Source organism: Suricata suricatta, chromosome X (assembly GCF_006229205.1).
Source record: "Suricata suricatta isolate VVHF042 chromosome X, meerkat_22Aug2017_6uvM2_HiC, whole genome shotgun sequence".
NCBI lineage: Eukaryota > Metazoa > Chordata > Mammalia > Carnivora > Herpestidae > Suricata > Suricata suricatta.
Window position 1 is genome coordinate 6,305,011 of NC_043717.1, and position 19,492 is coordinate 6,324,502.

The window sequence follows — 19,492 nt, forward strand, 5'->3', positions numbered from 1 at the left end:
ATTGTGTCCCTCAGAATTTGTATGGTGAGGTGCCACCAGGACCTCAGAATGCGACCGTGTTTGGAGATAGGGTCTTTATTTAAAAAATTTTTTTTAATGTTTTATTTATTTTTGAGAGAGAGAGACAGTGTGAGCAGGGGAGGTCAGAGAGAGAGGGAGACACAGAATTGGAAGCAGGCTCCAGGCTCTGAGCTGTCAGTACAGAGCCCGATGCGGGGCTTGAACCCACGAACCATGAGATAATGACCTGGGCCAAAGTTGGACGCTTAACCAACTGAGCCACCCAGGCACCCCGGAGATAAGGTCTTTAGAGAGGTAATTGAGTTAAAAATGAGGTCTAAAAATGAGGTCGTTAGGGTTGCGATCCTCCAGGATAACTGATGTCCTTATAAGAAGAGGAAGGCGCAGAGAGAAGATGGGGGAAGGGACCCGGGAGAAGGCCTACGAGCCAAGGAGAGGTGGGAACAGGTTCTCCGTCAGCGCCTCAGAAGGAACCAACCCTGCTGTCCCTTGGATCGCAGACTTGTGGCCCCCAGAACTGTGAGCTGGCCGGTGTGTGGCACTTTGTGGGGCAGCCCTGGGGAACCGGCGTGGCGCCATTTTCAGAGGTTGGAGGGTAGCCCAGGGCACCTTTACTTAAGCTCCATGCAAGCTTTCCGCATAGTTGAGGAGAGAAGGGGCCAGCAGTGTCATGTCAATGGACGGGGTGGCCCTCAGGTCCTGAGAGGACCCGGGCCTGCGAGGTTGCTGTGGAAGAAGGGCCCTCGGGGCCTGGGCTCGAATCTGGCTCCTCACTTACCTTTTGTGAGACTTGAACCTGTGCCCTAACCCCTCTGCTGCCTCAGCTTGCTTATCTGTAGTGTGGGCCCGAGGGTGACGGTATTTCAGTCAGGGAACGCCAGGGACTCTAGAGACCGAACACATGTGACGCACTTAAAATGGCGCCTGGCACACGGAGGCCTGTAAAAAGTTGTCATTGTGAGAAGGAGTCTCTGGGGAGATTCGAATTCCTTGGCCCTTGGCACCAGGAGCACAGAGACTCCTGCCTCTTCTCCCTGCCCCTGCGGTGGGGCTGTGAGAACACTGGGTCTGTTGTGTCACTTGAGGCCACATGCGGTTGGCCCCATCCCCTTTCCAACGCGCAGGCTGTGTTCCCATCGCGACAGAGCGCCGTGTGGCCCTGGGGCCGTAGGCGGCATGCCGTGGAGGGAGGGTCACAGCTCACAGCGGCTCCCCAGGCCTGTGGCAGCCAGGCTGTAACTGAAGGAGCACGGAGTGCTGGGGACTGGGAGGCTGGCCAAGAAGGAAGGAGGAGGGAGGAGGAGGAAGAAGGAGGAAGCTGCCATGGCCCTCCCCCGTCTCTGTTGGCCCCAGGTAAAGTTTGATTTTCGAGTCTCTTAATGCCTGTCCTTTGGCCCTGAGCTTCCGTCTTTTGAGGCCGCTCATGGGCCCCGTGGCCCTTGGCCCCTTTGCGCCACGGCCACCAGGGGCTCCTCTCGCTGTCTGCACCTCTGGGGACCGCACCTCGGGATCTGGAGGATTGGCTGGAAGGAGTGAGTGAATCATGGCCCCTCACCATCCTAAAGGGGTCTGCATTTTACAAAGTGAGAGTCCATTGTCTCAAGTGGGGTTGACGTTGGTGGGGTTTCGGGCAAGGTGGAGGGCGGAGATGACAGGTCTAAGTGGCGCGGGGATCCCCTCTCCACGGTGGGACCAGGGGATCCCCCCTCCTGGTGCCTGTGCCCATGTGCAGTCTCCTCCCAGGCCTGTCACTCGGGGCTGACCTGTGCCACCAGTAGGACGGACGCTGTGCAAGTGGCGCTGTGGCACTTCCAAGGGTAGGTCCTGAGACACTCCTGCCTCCACTTCCATGTCGGTCCAAGGATTCAGACTTCCCCCCTGAATTACTTCCACGGGAGGGCATTTTTGCAGGCTGTGCTGTGACGGGTATTTCAGAAGCCGAGGTGTATCCCAGGCACTTGAGGGAGGTGTCGTGGCGTGCAGACGTCTAACTTTTGTCAAGTTAGAGGCCGTGAGATTGAATTCTAGCTGGTGGCTTTTTTGGATCGCCCTTCAGTAAAGCTTTTACTGAAATACAGGCACAGAAAAGCGTGTAAAGCAGAAGTGTGCAGCTTGCTGAATTTTCACCAAGCGACCACACCCGGGGCACCAGGGCTTAGATTAACCGGACCATGACCAGTCCCCGGAAGCCACCTGCGGGTCCCCTTCTAGTGACCCCCAGCCCAAGGGTATCTGCTCCGACAGATTCATTTTGCTGGCTTGGAACTTTCTATCAATGGACTCATGTATTCCTTTGTGTCCGGCTCTCTCCTGACATCAGGCGTGCGAGCTTCGGCCGCTCAGTGCGGGTAGTGGCGCGTTGTTCGTGTTCGCGGCTGTGTGTCATTGAAGGGTTCGCTCCATACTCGTGTCTGTTTTCTTTTGCTGCTTTCAAGGTAGCCTCCTTTCGGAGAATTTAAAAAAGGGAGCTTGAAACCAATTTTCCTCTCACCTCCTCCACTTGGATAAGAATGGCGAAGAAGGTGCACCTAAATGAACTTTGTCGGCTTGTGGTGCCTTTAGCCACCGCGATGGGTTCAAAATCCACTCCCTTGGGTCCCGGTGGCCCAGGCCCGCGCTTGGGTGTCAGCCAGGATGCTTGGCGGCTGTCCTGTGTATATATTGGTCAGCTCTGCTGTTTTCATGGGTAAAATGTAATAAAGGAAACACTGGGTGAAGCGAGCAGCTAAAAGGAAGCCCCACAAACCTAGCAGGGAAAGCGCGTCATGCAAGTGTGGGATGGTGCGTGCACCAGATGATAAGCAGCCGGAGAAAGGTGTTAAAACTGCTCGCATTTCACACGTGTAGTGACTTCGGTCTGGTTTATACTATTCTTTTTGTCCCAAGTATGTACACGGGTAAGATCTCTTTCTTGTATGTGTTATTTGGAGGTCTATGCAGCAAAATCCAAAGCATCAAGCTGAGTGTTAGAGGTTTTTTTTAGTAATGCTTTTTGTAGAAAGAGACAGCGTATGAGATCGGCTAAGCTCTTTAGGCTTATTTATTTACTTATTTTTAAATGTTTATTTATTTATTTATTGAGAGACAGAGCATGAGCAGGGGAAAGGCAGAGAGAGAGGGAGACACAGAATCTGAAGCAGGCTCCAGGCTCTGAGCTGTCAGCACAGAGCCCGACGCGGGGCTCAAACCCATGAACCATGAGGTTATGACCTGAGCTGAAGCTGGACGCTTAACCGACTGAGCCCCCCAGGCGCCCCAAGCTTTTTAGGTTTAGTGGATAACATTGCTGTATGGCTGGGCTCAGCAAACGCTTCCTCAAATGCCCAGAGAGTAAATAAAGGCAAGTAGCTGACCTCAAGGAACTCTCAGACATGGAAGAAAGCAAGCTTGGAAGTAATTATTCTAACAAAATGCAGTCTATAAATAAGATTGGTATTAAAAATATTAGTGACAAAAATACAACAGGAAGGATACCGGGCATGGGAGAAATGGGGGATGGGGTGGGACAAACGGTAAAGGGGCCAGTGGTTCCCCAAGTACAATCTGTGAGCCAGTATCCATCAGCCTCCCTGGGAGCTTGCTAGAAATGCAGATCCCTGGGTCCCAGCCCAGAGCCGCTAACGCTGAAAGTCTGTGCGTGGGACCCCGATCTGGGCTGCTGGGAGTGCCGGTGCACACTGGAACTTGTGTATCTCTGACCTAGGCAGTGATCGGCTCCCAGTGTTCTGTGGAGGAGCGTACGACAGGCTGTTTGGGTGCTCAGGTTGTCCCAGAATTGCTAGAGGTCCCGGGACTGCTCAGACCCTTTTGTTGATGGACTGTTCATTCATTGTGATCAAATGAGCCTATCAGGGACTTTTCCTGAATTCTTACACAGATGGGAAGTTTTGCAATTGCCCGTTAGCATAATTTGTCCATTTTTTCTTTTATGGGTCAGGCTTTTGTGTCCCTTCTGCTAAGTCTTTGCTTAGCCCCGGGTCACGAAGACGTTGGGCATTGGTACAGGGCCGTAAAAACATCACTTGTGGGTTTTACGCAGGCAAAGACATCAGTGGTTGGCGGAGTAGAAAACGCCACACTGCCTTCATTTGTGTTGTCTCAGAAGTGGACCCTGAGACCAGGAACCCAGCGCAGGGTCTCTTGGCAGGGGCCTGGGAAAGTGTGACCGGGAAAAGAAGGCAGCCATCAGAGGCCAGGCTGGTGATGCAGGTCACCCGGTGGGCGACTGGAAGCCACCTCTATGTTCTGGGAGCTCTCGGAACCCGAGCTTTGCGGTGTCACGGGTCCCAGGCGTATTTGCAGGCTACCCGATGGTTGTTTTCATGGCCACGCTTGATTATGGGGGGAACTGTCTTGAAGTCCAAGGTCCTGGATGCGCGCCGAGGGTCCTTCCCTAGGAGAGCAGTCCCCGGCCTGCGTGGTACATCTTTTCTGCACAGGTGCAAAACATGCCTTGAGATGATTTGGTTCGAGGAGTGAGGGAGTGGGGGTGTTCATACACCCACTTCCAAGAGCCCTAAGTTCATACCCGCTCCCAGTGAAGCGCTCCGGGCACCCCTGGCACCAGAGCCGCTTTCCAGGGTCCTGAACCCAGGATCTCAGGCACGGAGACACGGTGGGGAGGTGTTGGGTGTGGGTGTGGGGCTGGCAGTGTCAGATACAGTAGTTCTTCTAGAAATTGGGTGAGGACGACAAAGCCTATACGGGGCTGTTCATGTTCCTGTGGTCATGGGGTGACGAGACCAAAGGCCGGGTTCCCCTAGAACGTTCTTGGGATGTGACAGGGACTCTACACAGGCCATTGCTGGGCCTGAAGGCACAGGGCGGCAGGGCAGCCACAGATGGGTACTGCCTTTCTGTGTCTGCCCATTGGCTGGATGGGAAAGTGTATACGCTCGTGTGTGTGTGTGTGTGTGTGTGTGTGTGTGTGTGTACACATTGTGGGGATAGACAGTCCCAGTACATTTGTTATATTAAAAAATTTTTTTTAATGTTTATTTTTGAGACAGAGAAAGAGCACAAGAGGGGAAGGGGCAGATAGAGAGAGAGACAGACAGACAGACACACAGACACACAGAATCCGAAGCAGGCTCCAGGCTCCGAGCTGTCAACACAGAGCCTGACATGGGGCTCGAACTCACTAACCCTGAGATCATGACCTGAGCCAAAGTCAGCCACTTAACCAACTGAGCCACACAGGCGCCCCTATATTTTAAACTCCTTTTGACCTTTGAATTCAGAGCAGCATAAATGGCAGATAAGCCAGTGTTGGCTACAGCCTTCAATTTCATGGCGCAAACTCTTTTTTGGCTCTGTCCACATGAGCACAGTGAGAAAACCGTGTTCTGTTGGGTGGTGTGAAGCTGGCAAAGAATTTGTGTTGGATTACATTCCTTAAGTGTGTCGTGGTGTCGCGTGCCCAGAGATCCGGGGTTGGAATAAAGGCAGCCGGGCCAGGGGTGTCTTCATTCAGTTTCCGCTTGGTTCCCTCCCCCGGGCAGCACTGAGGGCAGCTGGGAGCTGGCCCAGCCATCCCCCGGAGGGGACACTAGAGCAGGGCCGAGCAGAGTAAGTGTGTCGTGCCGGTGATCAGGGCGATGCAGGCCTTGCACTGAGGTGACTCACCCATTGCAAGCACATTTTGGAAAGCACTTGAGGCAGAGCGTGGACAGAAGAGAAGCCACCGAGGGTGACAGAGGAGTGGCTGAGGGTCACAGGGAAGCGCCCTCAAGCCGTGCAGGGCAGAGAGCCAGAGCTGTGGGCAGTGGACTTGGGGGTTTCGGGGACCTGAGGCAGGATCTCGGCCACCGGAGGCAAAGGACAGGGTGTAGCCATGGGAGGGTGGCCGCAGAGTCAGGGCAGGTGGGGAGGGTGACTGAGAGGAGGTGGGACTTACATGTTGGAGCGAGATGGGGAAGGAGGAGGCAGTCCCTGCATGGGTTTCCTGGCCCCACAGGCCCTTCCCTGCGGACTCCAGGGTGTCCGGGGCAAAAGGGCTCCTAGCCAAGCACTTTCTGGTGACACCCCATCTGAGACCAGGGGCACCCAGCCTGGGTGGCCTAGAGTAGCAGCTGCTTGTGTTTCTTGTTGGAGCTTCTGGAAAAGCTGTGAGAAATGAGGCTTTCCCGAGTATTTATTTTTAGGTGCCATCCAACCAGGGTCTGGCTCTGAACTCCTTACTCTTGGATCATTTCTTCCTCGGGTCTGTGCCTTTCGCAGTGTCTTGTGAATACGGTAACCTCTGGCTCTGACGGCTTTCAGCGCTTAGTTCGAGCTACGGTGTGATCATGCTTTTATTCATGGGCCAAGGCATCTGGAGTCTTCTATTTTTATTTTTTTTTAACATTTATTTATTTTTGAGAGACAGAGACAAAGCATGAGTGGGGGAGGAGCAGAGAGAGAGGCTGACACAAAATCTGAATCAGGCTCCAGGCTCCAAGCTGTCAGCACAGAGCCTGACGCGGGGCTCGAACTCACAAACTGTGAGATCATGACCCGAAAAGAAGTCGGACACTTAACTGACTGAGCCACCCAGGCACCCCAAGGCATATGGAGTCTTTAAATTTTTTTTTTGTTTATTTTTGAGACAGAGAAACAGAGCACAAGTGGGGGAGGGGCAGAGAGAGAGGGAGACACAGAATCCGAAGCAGGCTCCAGGCTCTGAGCTGTCAGCACAGCCTGATGCAGGGCTCTAACTCACAAACCAGAAGATCATGACCTGAGCCAAAGTCGGACACCTTACTGACTGAGCCACCCAGGCGCCCCATTCTTTTGTTTTTCAATAATTAAAAAAACGTAAAAGCCATTCTTTGGTGGTGAGCCGTACCAAAGCAGGCGGTGAGCTGGATTTGGGCCGCGGGGTGATGCACTTGGCCAGCTCCTGTTCTGTAGTGCTTGATGGCGGGACTAACCCCTGATGTATTTTTCTCCTCTACTGTGGTTGGGCTTCTGGGTGCTTTCGCACTCGGAGCCGTGACACGTGGTGCTGCTTTCAGGTTTTACATCCATGCATAAGACACCATCGAAGACCTTCTGCCTGTCCCCTCCTCTCTCAGTCTGGCAGGCGCCAGGTGCTGTAAGAGCCTGGCAGTTTTTATGCCAGTTGTTCTCTCCCAAATGAGACCAGGTTGCCTTATTTGCTGACCTCCGTATTAGCTAATTCCCAGATGACTTGGACAGATGGAACGGAAACTTGGAACTCTGAGTAAGAGATGAGAAGCTTCCAATCAGCAAGGAAGGCTGGTCCCTGTGGGGATAAGTACCCACAGATTTCTCCAATGATGTGGACACGCTAGAAACGGCCACTGAGATCTCCCAGGCTCCTGAGCCTTTGCAGCGGGACATCCAGGGGGTCAGCAGGTGTTTCCTGGGAAGGGCCAGTTGGGCAGTGTTTTCAGCCCTGTGGGCCTTACCATCTCTGTCGTACGTACTGCGCTCGGCTGCGGGAGGGTGAAGCAGCCCCAGACGATGGGCAAATGAAGGCGTGCGGCCATGCACTTTATTTACACGAGCAGGCGGTGGGCTGCATTCGGCCTGCGGGCTGTGGCTTGCCCAAGCTTGCTTCCGCCGCAGGAGTTCCTGGGCGCGTGCTGGCTCCCAGACCCCCGTCCAAGGTACCAGAGCCACTGCAGACCTTTACCTCCCAATGGGAGTCAGCAGAGAAAGCATTGGATCCACCGGGAGAAGGACAGACCAAAGTAGGCGGCTGAAATGCCCATCAGATGAATGGACGAAGATGAGGTGATGTGTCCCCCCAGTGGCCTTTGGAAAAGAGTCCTACCATTCGCAGCTGCACGGCTGGACCTGGAGGACATTATGCCAAATGAAATAAGCCAGTCACAGAAGGACAAATACTGCATCATTCCATTAATCGGAGGCATCTCACGTCATCAAACTCCTAGAAGCAGAAGGTGGCCGTGGTTGTTTGGGGCTGGGAGGAGCGAGCATGGGGGGCTATGGCTCGATGTGTGTAATGTGTCAGTTACGGAAGACGACACCTACCCAGAGGTCTGCCATCCAACATGCCGAACAGTGATGTGCTGTGCACATGACATTTGTTAAGAGGGTGGATTTTGGGGCTCCTGGGTGGCCCAGTCGGTTATGCGTCCAACTTCGGCTCAGGTCATGATCTCACGGTTTGTGGGTTCGAGCCTTGCATCGGGCTCTGTGCTAACAGCTCAGAGCCTGGAGCCTGCTTCGGATTCTGTGTCTCCCTCTCTCTCTGACCCTCACCTGGTCATGCTGTCCAGTCAGAGGGCAGGAAAGCCAGTCAAGGTAGATGAGTTTCTCCGTGACATGTGTGGTCAGACATGCTGATAATCCGTATTAGCCTAGGGTGGGGTGTTCCATAGTCTGTCAGGCCTTGGTTCTATTTTTGATTCTACTTAGAACCCATCGTTCTTTATCTCGATCGGGTGATTTCCTGCTTTCATTCACCTTCTAGAAACCGTTTTGTTATTGCCAATACCCAACTATGCAAAGTGCAGGTTTCCTTAAAAGGGTACAGATCCCTGTTTTGTGGGTGAGCAGCCCTCCCAGAGCTGTGTTTAACATCGACGTCCTAAATTATGTCACCGAGAGTGTCACAGTGGACACATGCTTGTGCCCTTTGGGCTCTGGGGGAAGTGAGTTTTGCTGAGTGATGTTGAACCCTTTGACCTGAGCCTGTTGGAGTTGACCTACTGGAAGACCAAACCTCCATATACCTGCTTGCCTTAAAAGACTGGATGAAAGATCTGGGTGCCCCCATGTGCCTTCCAGAATCCCTCTGTAGGTAAATGTGGGCACGTAGGAGACATGTTACTTTGTCGGGTCGGACACCTCCAGCTGGAGGCAGTTTCATCGAGTCCTGTCCCCCGGGGCTGGCGGGCAAGGCCACAGCTGGCTTATCTGCTTTGTTCCTCCTCTCCCCTGAGCCCAAGTGACAATGTTAAATGAACACTGTCCAGATGCTGCCGAGATGACAAGCCCTTCAGAAAACCGGTGGCCTGAAACAGTCCCGTTCATGCCTTTCACAGTCTGTGGCCGGGCCGGGTGATTTGATTGTGCTGAAGTCAGCCGGTCGTGGGTCCACTCAAGGTCACCTTAGCTGGGCCTAGCTGACCTAGGGTGGCCTCGACCAAGATGACCCAACCTGGTTCGACGCGGTCTCTCGGCTTCCAGCATTCTAGACTAGGCTTTTTCCCATGACACAGCTAGAGGTCCCCTTCCCCCTAAATGTGATAGATACACAGAGGGGTAGAGAAGATGGCCATTTTTGCAATCGCCCCGCTGTGTAGATCAGGGACCAGCATGTGTTTTGTGTACGTGGCTGGAACAGTAAACAGTCTAGGCTTTGTGGGCCATACAGTCTTTGTCATAACTGCTCAGCTCTTGTGAAAACAGCCACAGACGCTGCATAAATGACCGCGCGTGGCTGCGTCCCACTAAAGCTGCGTTTACAGAACCCAGCGGCAGTTTGCCGGGCCCCGACCTGGACGACCCAGACCAAGTTCCAGGGTGTTGTCCTCTGCTGGGAGCCGCACCGGCCTCGCAGGATGACCCAGTCCCAGCGAGGAAATGGCGGACATGTGCACAGCTCCTGCCATGAAGGGAAACTGGTACCTCCTTCTGCAACTGGCTCATACTGGAAATGGGCCGGCTGGTACTGATCAGGCCGCACCGTGTTCCAAGTCAGACTGATATTCCCCACACGGATCCCTCGTAGGAAGAAGCATATTCCCACCCCACAAAGAAGATTTTAGACAAAGCACTGCAGATGTTTGTCGAGAGGCTCTTGTAATGAGCCGTGCAGACCTGAGACGTAGATGGCCTAGAGAAATAGAGCCTAACTTAGAGGTAAGAAACAGACTAGGGCAGGACATAAGTTACTACTTAGACCTTTGCTAATTGGTGCCACAAATAGCTTCCCTTACACTGACATCTGTTATGAGGACGAGTAAGAGTGGTTACAACAAACCCGTATGTACGGGCTGACATGTTTAGGGCGCCTGTGGTGCTCCACCTGCAACATCAAATAATGAGGTTCACGCAAGCAGCTCACTAACCAGCGCGCATACGCTCTTCCTTTTGTAAGCCAGACAGAATGACTCCTAGCCTATGCCTGGGCCTGAATCTTAGCGTTATTGATATAAACAAATGTGTTCATTATCTGCTTCTGACTGAGAACATTCTGTTATCTTCTTAGTTGTGAGATTTACTACCAATTTAAGCAAATGTGCATGTTATCTGCTTTTCACTAAGAATATCCTGGTATCCCATTAATTGTAAAATTTTACTACCTCAATGAAATTAGAGAAGTTCTGCAAAAATGCCTCTGTAAGGCCTGTTTCTGCACACTTTTCAAGGCATCTCATCACCGAGATTTATTCGTAGTAAAAATTCCACTTTCTGATGTCCTGTTAACGCTTGACCTATAAATAAAGACACAGAAACCGACAGGACAGAGATGCCTGCCTGGTGAGCAGAAAGAAACTCGGGGCTCTCTCACTCCCTCTCGCTGACCCCATCCATCCTTCAGGGAGCCCTGGACAGGCTGGAGCCGGACTCCGGCAGTCCTTCCTGAAACCGTGGCCTTGAAGCCACAGGCATAGGTGCCGTCTGGCAGCAGAAGTGCTCGTATTGGAGAGAAGAAATAAGAACAGAGGAGAGGATCAGGGGCTCCCCGCTGAGGGACCCACAACTCTTGGCATCCATTTGGGGCTCGTCCTTGAAATTGATGAACTTACCTGGGTAAGGTTCTTCCTCAGTTAGCAAGTCCTTGGATTCACTCCCTGTCGCTCCCATGCTTGGCTGGACTCACATTCCTTATCCACCCACATCTCCCAGATGGACGCCAGGGAGGATTCTTTCCATCTCTCTAACCTGGATGCCCTCTTCTCACCCTCCCCCGGGCCTTCCTGTCTTTCTTAATAATCCCAGCGTCAGAAGTGACCTCACCGTCTCCTTCTGGGCTCCCAGGGAAGCCCCCAATTAGATCATGTTTATTTTCCTTTACCAATTATGTGTCTAGTTGTCGTGACCGTGACATACGCCATCAGAATTTAAAGGTGGTAACTGTTCTTGAGAGTGACTTTTTGATTCAACCGTCATTGCCTGGAGTTGTTGCTTGACTACAGATTTGGTTAAGTTTCATGTAACGCTAACTCCCTTTTTAATAGAACGTTCGAGTCGCTGCTGTTCTTCTATCTGCTGGCTTGGTTTTTCTCACGAGGGCTCCCCATTGTGGGTCCATAGTCTGCTCTCTTTTTTTTCTCCCCATCAGAGATTTTCTTTGCCACGTATAATACAAAGCTGTTACCACCTTGTTTTTGTAGAAATGAGAATGAAATCTTTGCTTTCTAATTTTACTCCTTCCTTTTTATTATTGGTTGCTACTGACTTAGGCAACATGATTCTTCCCTGGGTACTCATCAGCGGGTATAGTTTTCAGCTTGGCATGGCTCCGACCTCAAACTTTCAAAGTTTTAAAGCAGCTGAGTTGCACAGATGGTCAATAAATCACTCACTATCGCCACTTTATCACTTGTAAGCTGATTACCCCACTTTGCCCATAGCGACTTTTCAATTTGATTAAAATGCAGTTTCATCAGGTCGTGGTGGAGTCCTCCGGATAGAAAAAGACGTAAAGCAATGAGAGACACCCACGCTCAAATATTTTTATAACTACCCTTCACCTCTTTAACCATCTACTCCAGCACTTCTGTGGTCCTTGCCCTATAATTCAAATTTCCATGCTCGTTGCCAAAGTAATTTTTATTTAGTGCTTATTCCAACCTCTTGTCTTTGTAAGAGCATATTCTTTTTTTCTGCTCACCAGTGGGGAGCCTTGGTCCTGCTGCAAAGCATTTCCTGCATCTCAGATGAGCTCCTGCGGGATCAGGGAAGCAGGCTCTGATGGTGGTATAATGTGGAAAACGTCTTGTTGTATTTGCGGTTCTTCTCCGCCCAGGGAGGCAGGGCAGTGAGAGTGGAACTGTTATCTTAGGCAGGAAGAAGAGAAACTCTCTGCTTGGCCACCGTCCTGGCAGTGGGAGTCCTTTTGTCTGTATTTTAAGAACAATGAAAAGCGAGGCCGGTAGCCGGAGCTCTTGTACCCAGCACGGCGCGAGGCCAGCCCGGCCCGGCCTTTCGCTTGTCTTAGTCCATTCGGGCTGCTGTGACCAAGTCCCACAGGCTGGGGGGCTTACAGACGTAGATGTTTACGGCTCACCATTCTGGAGGCTGGAAGTCTGACATAGTGGGGCCAGCACGGTCGGGTAAGTGAGGCCTCTTCCCGGTCAGACCCCGCATTGTGTTCTCACACGGGGTGGAAGGGGTGCGGGAGCTCTCTGGGGTCTCTTTTATGTCTGTCTGTATTTATGAATCATCTATTATTTTTTTTAAGTTTCTTTATTTTGAGAGGGAGAGACAGCGTGGGTGGCGGAGGGGCAGAGAGGGAGAGAGAATCCCAAGCCGGCTCTGCCTGGCCAGCACAGAGCCTGCTCCGAGGCTTGAACTCATGAAACTGCGATATCATGACCTGAGCCGAAAGCAGGAGTCAGATGCTTAACTGCCTGAGCCACCCAGGGGTCTCTGGGGTTTCTTTTAATAGGGCACTGATCCCACTCGGGACGGCTTTGCCCCCCTGACCCGACGGTCTCCCCAAGGAACCGCCTCCTAACAGTATCACCTTGGGGGTTATGACGTCGACGTGTGAATTTTTGGGGGGGACACAAGCACGCACGGGGCCCCAGATGGCTCCTGGCTCCTGGCATGTCACATCTGCAGTGACGGCCCCCGGGCTGCCTGCCTGCGCGGTCTCCACCTCACGAGGGGACCAGTCACTGGTCTGGTTCCAGGGCCCTGAGTCTGAGGCTTGTGCCTCCGCCCTGCTTCCCCTCCAGGCCTCGTGCGGATGCTTTCCCTGCTTTTGCAGAACTTGAGGTTTTTCAGTAAACGCATGTGGCCAACCCTCATGGCTTGCAGTTCCGAACACGTGCCTTTGTCTCCTCGCTAAAACACACCTGGAAGCCTAGCCCCTTGACCCACATGCGTGGCTCTTTGCTGGTTATTCCTGGGTGTGTGCGTGTGCGGAGTGGTGAAAAGACTGAGTCACCGGCAAGGTGTGTGCCCAGCCCCTCTGTCTAGAAACGAGTGTCCTTTGCACGGACTGTCTCGGGCCAGGTTTTTCCACATTTTTGTGTTCTTATTCTGGGTCATCGTGCAGTAGCCCCGACATGCACTGCTGTCATGAATCAGTGATGTCTGTTCAATAAGCTATCCTTAAACAGAGACACAAAAAACAGGGTTGGGGTCGTGGACTGACTGGTTCGCCCAAATGTGACCTCCTTTACAAAGACGACGCTTGCAGGGAAAAGGACACGTGGGTGGTTGTGCCGAGTCTGCGCAGATGTCCCGAGGGATGGTTTTAATCACCGGCTCTCTCTCCCAGGGCTAATTAGCATGGTCAGTGCGGGAGCCATGAGCGGTTCTGGAAACCTGATGGATTTCCTCGACGAGCCATTCCCTGATGTGGGGACATACGAGGACTTCCACACCATTGACTGGCTGAGGGAAAAGTCACGGGACACCGACCGACACAGAAAGGTAGGTGGCGTTCCGGAAAGACGTAGTGAAGGCCATCCCTCTGGATTGCTGGGCTGAGCTTTCACAGGACACTTACTGAGCTGGGGTCAGTGTCGTCTGTCACAGGCCGGGCTACATTCTACAAAAGAGAAGGGCTAGTGGGAGAGGCAGAGATGTGGACAGATAATTATGGTATTAGGTGCTTTGGGTGGGAGGCTGTGTCATACAGAGGTACGGTGTGGAGGGCGGTGAGGGGCCTCTGGAACCAGACAAGTCAGGTACATCGTGCCCTTGGCCCCCTTCGGCTGGGTGACTTTTGGGGTGCCATTTCTGGACTCTGGTTTCTCATCTACGGGGCTGGAGGTCATCTGGTGTGAAGACTGAATGAGTTGTGAGCGGGCAGTCAGGACATAACATTAGCGGCCGTGGCGAAGTGTGATATCGGGCACTGTGTGATCATTGAGGAGGGATGTTCAGGCAAGGGTTTTTTAGAGAGCGTGACATCTCAGTGGGGCCAGGAAGGATGACTAGGAGGTCTCTAGGTGGAGACAGAGGAAAGAATTCTAAAACCAGGAGGGGCCCTTTCTTAAGTCGCAGAGACGTGAGAAAACATGGCGTTGCAGGTGGTTCTGGGCACCCGAGGTCTGGGGGAGGGAGGGAATAGAGACAAGTGTGGCGACATGGGCCATGGGGACACATGGGCAACGACCAAGTAGGCCATGGAGAGGGGTTTGGATTCGTGGTCACGGAATATAAGAAAGAGGCACTGCAGAGGAAGACACCGGGAGCTCGGAGATTAGTTCGGGAAAAAGAGGAAGGTCTGACAAAGGGCGGTTAAGTGCAGACGGAGGCAGGCTCAGGGCCAGGCGTTACTCAGAGGTGCCCCTGACAGGATTTGGGGCGGGTATCGGGGGTGGGCGTGGGGAGTCCAGGACGAGACCCGGGCCGTGGTTCGAAGTGGATGGGGCCTCTGTGGACAAGAGGGAAGAAACGGGAGCAGCGGATTCGATGGGGCGGCCGCTGAGTTCTGTTCGAGCCTCGAAGCTTGTGCGGTGCAGGCCGGGGCTGGTGGGCAGGTGGAGAGCACTGTGCAGTTCAAGGGCGAGGTCAGGGTGGCGGATGCGAGCGGGCGCAGAAGCACTAGAGGTGGGAGAGGGGGAGGGCGGGAGGCAGGCGGAACTCCGGGCGAAGCCGGGACTTCGTCGGGACAGCAGGCTGCAGGTGGGGCGCCTGTGACAGGTGCAGCGAAGAAGCATGTGGAGGTGAAGGGGAGGGGCCTGCAAAGTGGCCACCAGCGAACGCAGGGAGAGCGTGGCGAGGGCGGGGAGAGGTGAGGCAGGGGGAGGAGGATGGCCCAGCCTCTTGGCTCCCAGCCTGGAGCTGAGGTGGTTGCACTCTGGCCCTCGGGCCCAGTCGGGCCTGGAACTGGTTCTGGTCACGAAAGTGTTCTGGAACCTGGCCCTACACGTCCTTCGTGTTCATTCTGCATGGCCCCTTCTGTGCCCCAGTGGCACGGCTGAGTGGTTGTGAGAGAAACCTGCTGGGCTGTGGAGTGCAGTCTTTCCAGAAGGTGTTCGGAAGGGGGCTGAGAGAAAGGCGGCCCAGGAAGGTAGGGCTCCGTGCAGGCGGACGCAAAGGGATGCCTTTTCAGCGTCCTACACGCGTTCGTCCACCTGGCAAAGGCGACCCGTGTCGGCTCACTCAGAGCTCTCGCTCTGAACGTTCACCCTGGGAGACAAAAGAAGGAAATGAACTCACTGTCGAACAGGTTCTTTTGCGAGCACAACGTACAGTGTAAGTTACAGCAGGAATTCTTGTTTCTATTTTATTAAAGCAATTTTTTAATGTTTATTTTTGAGACACACACACACACACACACAAACACACAGAGCACAAATGGGGAGGGGAGGGTCATAGAGAGAGGGAGACACAGAGTCTGAAGCAGGCTCCAGTCTTTGAGCTGTCAGCACAGAGCCTGACGCGGGGCTCGAACCCACTGACCGTGAGATCATGACGTGAGCCGAATTTGGATGCTTAACCAAAGAGCCACCCAGGTGCCCCAGTAATTATTTTTTCTCCTAAATTTTATTTATTTAGTTTTGAGAGAGGACAGAGCACATGTGTGCATGAGCAGGGGTGGGGCAGAGAGGGAGAGAGAGAATCCCAGGTAGGCTCTGCCACTGTCAACTCTGAGGCCTACGCGGCCTTGAACTCATCAACTGGTAGATCATGCCTGAGCCAAAACCAGAGTCCGATGCTTAACTGCCTGCTGGCACCCAGGTGCCTACTCTGTGTCCCCCCCCAGCAGTAATTCTTATTGAAAATGGTGACAATGAATTCACACCTTCCTTCAAAATGTCTTCTGAATAGTCAAACATCAAATCACACTTAGGAAGTTTTTTTAATTAAGTGATTTTGGGGGGATTCTTTCTAATTCTTTGGAGACTGTATGGCATCCTTGTACGTCTGTCAACTAGAAAGCCTGTGTCATCGTGCTGGGTAACCGAAAGGATACTGTCAGTGGCAATTTAGTTGCCTAATTACATTCATTTTCTCAGGCACCCCGTTTCCCAGGAAAACTGTATCATGGCAGGATGCGTGAGTTATAAAATGTATCCAGATCAGCCACTGTGTCTTTTTGTTTGTAGATAACCAGCAAAAGCAAGGAGTCCATCTGGGAATTCATCAAGAGTTTGCTCGACGCCTGGTCGGGATGGGTGGTGATGCTGCTCATCGGCCTGCTGGCGGGTACGTGGAGGGGCGTGCGGCGGACGCGTGGAGGGGCCGGCGACGGGTCCGTTGAGGGGCAGGAGGACCCCTGGGCCGGAGCTGGACGTACCAAAAACCGAAATTGACAAACATTTGCGATGGTATTCCGAAAACGAAGTGTTTCTCTTTTATCCTGTGCGAGGGTTTTCTGTCTTGAAATATTTTAGAGCAGAGCACACAGCCATACATTTAACGTAACGTGCGCTGTCAGTGAGGCAAGACCCCAAGGCCAGGGCCTGAGTGCTGTCATTGGAAAGCTCATTAGAGAGCTGGTCGTCGCTTCCGCACAGCTCGGGGGTTTGTTGCCACAGTGGACTTGATCGAAGGCACGTAGTTTGTTTCCTGAAACTTATTTCCTTTTAGGAGGCTGTGAAGGTTAGTGTCTAAGCATTAAAAATCTGGTTGCCAAGGAGGGGCCTAAAGAGCCCGGGCGAGTGTGGAAGGCGGATTCTTTCCCTCCAGTCACGGGGGCGGTTCATCCATTTCCCTAATTTTAGCCTTCCTTTCCCAGGGGCATTCCCTGTATCAAAGCAGTATCGGCAGGGAATTCGATTTCATGAATGTATGGTGTTTCGCCACTAGTTTGTTTGACTGCTTCCCTGAAGAAGGGTGGGAATTTGCTGTGAATTTTGATGTCTTTATTTAGAATAGGTTTATGAGACCGTAGACTGTATCATTATTCTTGGCTTCTAGGAAGGAGAAGGGTAAATAGAGGAAATGAGGAAATCCAGAATAGATATTCCAACATCTTCCCAGGGTGGATTTATTGACTAATGTAAGAGCCTGACTGGGCTTCTCTGTAACAAATCTGATATTGATCAGTGGGCTTTCCTGCCAACCCAATTCATGTCCGTTCTTTTAGGAAGAGTCACCTGGGGAATTAGAACAAAAGTTCTGCTGCCTGGGCTTTAAGTAAATAGGATCGCTGGAGACGGTGCCCTGCACTGGGTCAAGCCCCTCTCCTTTCTCCCAGCCCCCTCCACCTGTGATTCTAATGGGCAGCCCAGGTTAAGAACCCCCTGGCGAGAGGCGAGCCCTTGGACACACCAGCAGATGCTCGCGCAGGAAGGCATATAGACGAAGAAGGCGAGAAGTGACAGTGAAGTGAGGATGGCTTGAGTACTCTTTTGATCTGGATGTGCCTTGAAGGGAAAGCCAGCAAATTGTGTCCCGTTTGCTTTTCCGTTCCCCAGTTTTTCTGACCGTGGGGAGGACTCAGGGGTCCTAGTGCCTGGCCTGGCCTCTCCTCAGTGGCACTCCACAGGGGAAGCCTGAGCAGCGTCCCCTCTACAGGGCGTCTATCGGGAATCACCACTGGGTGTCGCTGTTGTTCCACCGAACGAAGCTGAGCTGCAGCGCTGTCAAGCCCAATCAGCCAGCAGGTTGGGTGAGGGAGAAGTCGGTCACAAACGAAAGAATGTGACGAAATCTGGGCTGATCCTTGGGGCCCCGCCCTTGGATCCCTACAGGGGTCCTCCCTCACCTTCTTTAGGTCTTCGTTCAAATGTCATCTTCCCCTTGAGGCCCCTGACCACATTTTCTAAGTCATATCTCCCTCATTCAGCCTCGTCCCCTTGCCCTGTGTGTGTGTGTGTGTGTGTGTGTGTGTGTGTGTGTGTAAAAGGCTTATTAAGATACAATTCACATACCGTACAGTTCACCTTGTTAAAGTGTACAATTGAGTGATATTTAGTGTATTCAGAGTTGTAAAACCGTTACTGCAATTTTAGAACATTTTCATTAGCCCCCAGAGCATCTCTGTACCCCTTAGCTGTTAAGCCCCAGTGTCCCCTGCCCCCGCCCAGCCCCAGGAAGCCACGGATCTACTTCCGGTGTCCACATACTTGCCTCTTGCGGACACTTCATGTGGTATGTAGTTCCGTGACTGGCTTACTTCAGTGGGCGTCACGTCTCGGGTCTGCCCTGTAGCGCGCATCAGCGCTGCACCCTTGTCGTTGCCAAATACTGTTCTATCGTAGACCCCATTTTATTTCTCCATTCGGCAGTCCGGGCGCACGGGTTGTTTCCACTTTTCGACTGTTGTGAGTAGTGCTGCTGGGAACACTCATGCGCAAGTCCTCGCTCGGACTCTGCTTTCATTTCTCCGGGGTGGACGGCTCGCGGTGGAACGGCCAGGCCAGATGGGAACTGGTTTCCAAAGGGGCTGCACGTTTGTAACGTGCTGTATTATTCCCTCTAGCACTTAGCGCCTGCTAACAGAGCCCTCGATTTACTTACTTATTTTGTCCAGTGTCTTCACACCCCCCCCCCCCCCGCCAATGACGTGTAGTTCCAGGCAGGGACCCGAGTTGGCTTTGTTAACTGTTGTATCCCCAGGGTGTGGACTAGGGACTGGTGTGTAGTGAGGACGCGCCGAGTAAAGAGCCCTTAAGTGAATGGATGGACCTGGGGTTTCTGGTTTTCATTCATGTATTTATTGCACTGTGGATATAGAGTCCCAACCGTGTCCCCGACACAGATACGACAGTGGACAAGGCACGTAGAGTGGACACAGAGTCTGGACACCTGGCCTGACCCCTGCCATGGCAGGAAAACCACACAACAGGGTCTCTGCCCTCTTAGCCCCACTTATGCAGTAGACACTATACACACACATACACTCATCACACACACACTCATGTTACCAGGATGTGACGGGTATGGTGATGGGGGAATGCCTGGGAGGAGCACCTAGCCCAGACCTAGGAAATCAGGGAAGGCTTCCCGAAGGAGGTGATATAAATACTGACTCTGGAAGGTAAATAGGAGATTGGTGGGTGGGGGAGGGGCAGTGCTAGCTGGGGTGGTGCAGACAGGAGAGCCCAGTGTGCTCCGGGAGCATGGCGGGGGCGGGATGGCGGTCTATGACGGAGAGAGACGAGGCTGGAAAGGTGTGAGGGGCCAGCTGTTTGAGTCTGCGGCCTGCTGGGCGTTCATGTGTTCTCCCAAGAACAGGGGGCAGCTTTCGATGTCACTGGAGAAGAGCAGGGGAGGGGGAGGCATGTTGTAGATGTGTGGACGCCTGTGATGTCTATGCAGGCGGGCAAGTGGTATTGAAATAAGGATCCAGTATTAGTGCAAAGAACTTAGTAGCCTGAGAGTGTTCCCTGCCTCTGCAAAAGCCTCAGGCATGGGT

The 19,492-nt window shown here is 52.9% G+C and overlaps 1 protein-coding gene across 1 annotated transcript in view; it reads left to right on the forward strand.

Annotated features, from left to right (window-relative positions):
• The window catches only part of CLCN4 (chloride voltage-gated channel 4), a 65,362-nt gene that overhangs the window by 11,713 nt on the left and 34,157 nt on the right, over positions 1-19,492 (forward strand). The window contains exons 3-4 of the mRNA XM_029930525.1: positions 13,454-13,608; positions 16,236-16,335. Coding sequence (XP_029786385.1) covers positions 13,465-13,608; positions 16,236-16,335 — 244 coding nt within the window. The 5' untranslated portion in view covers positions 13,454-13,464. The remainder of the gene's footprint in view (positions 1-13,453; positions 13,609-16,235; positions 16,336-19,492) is intronic.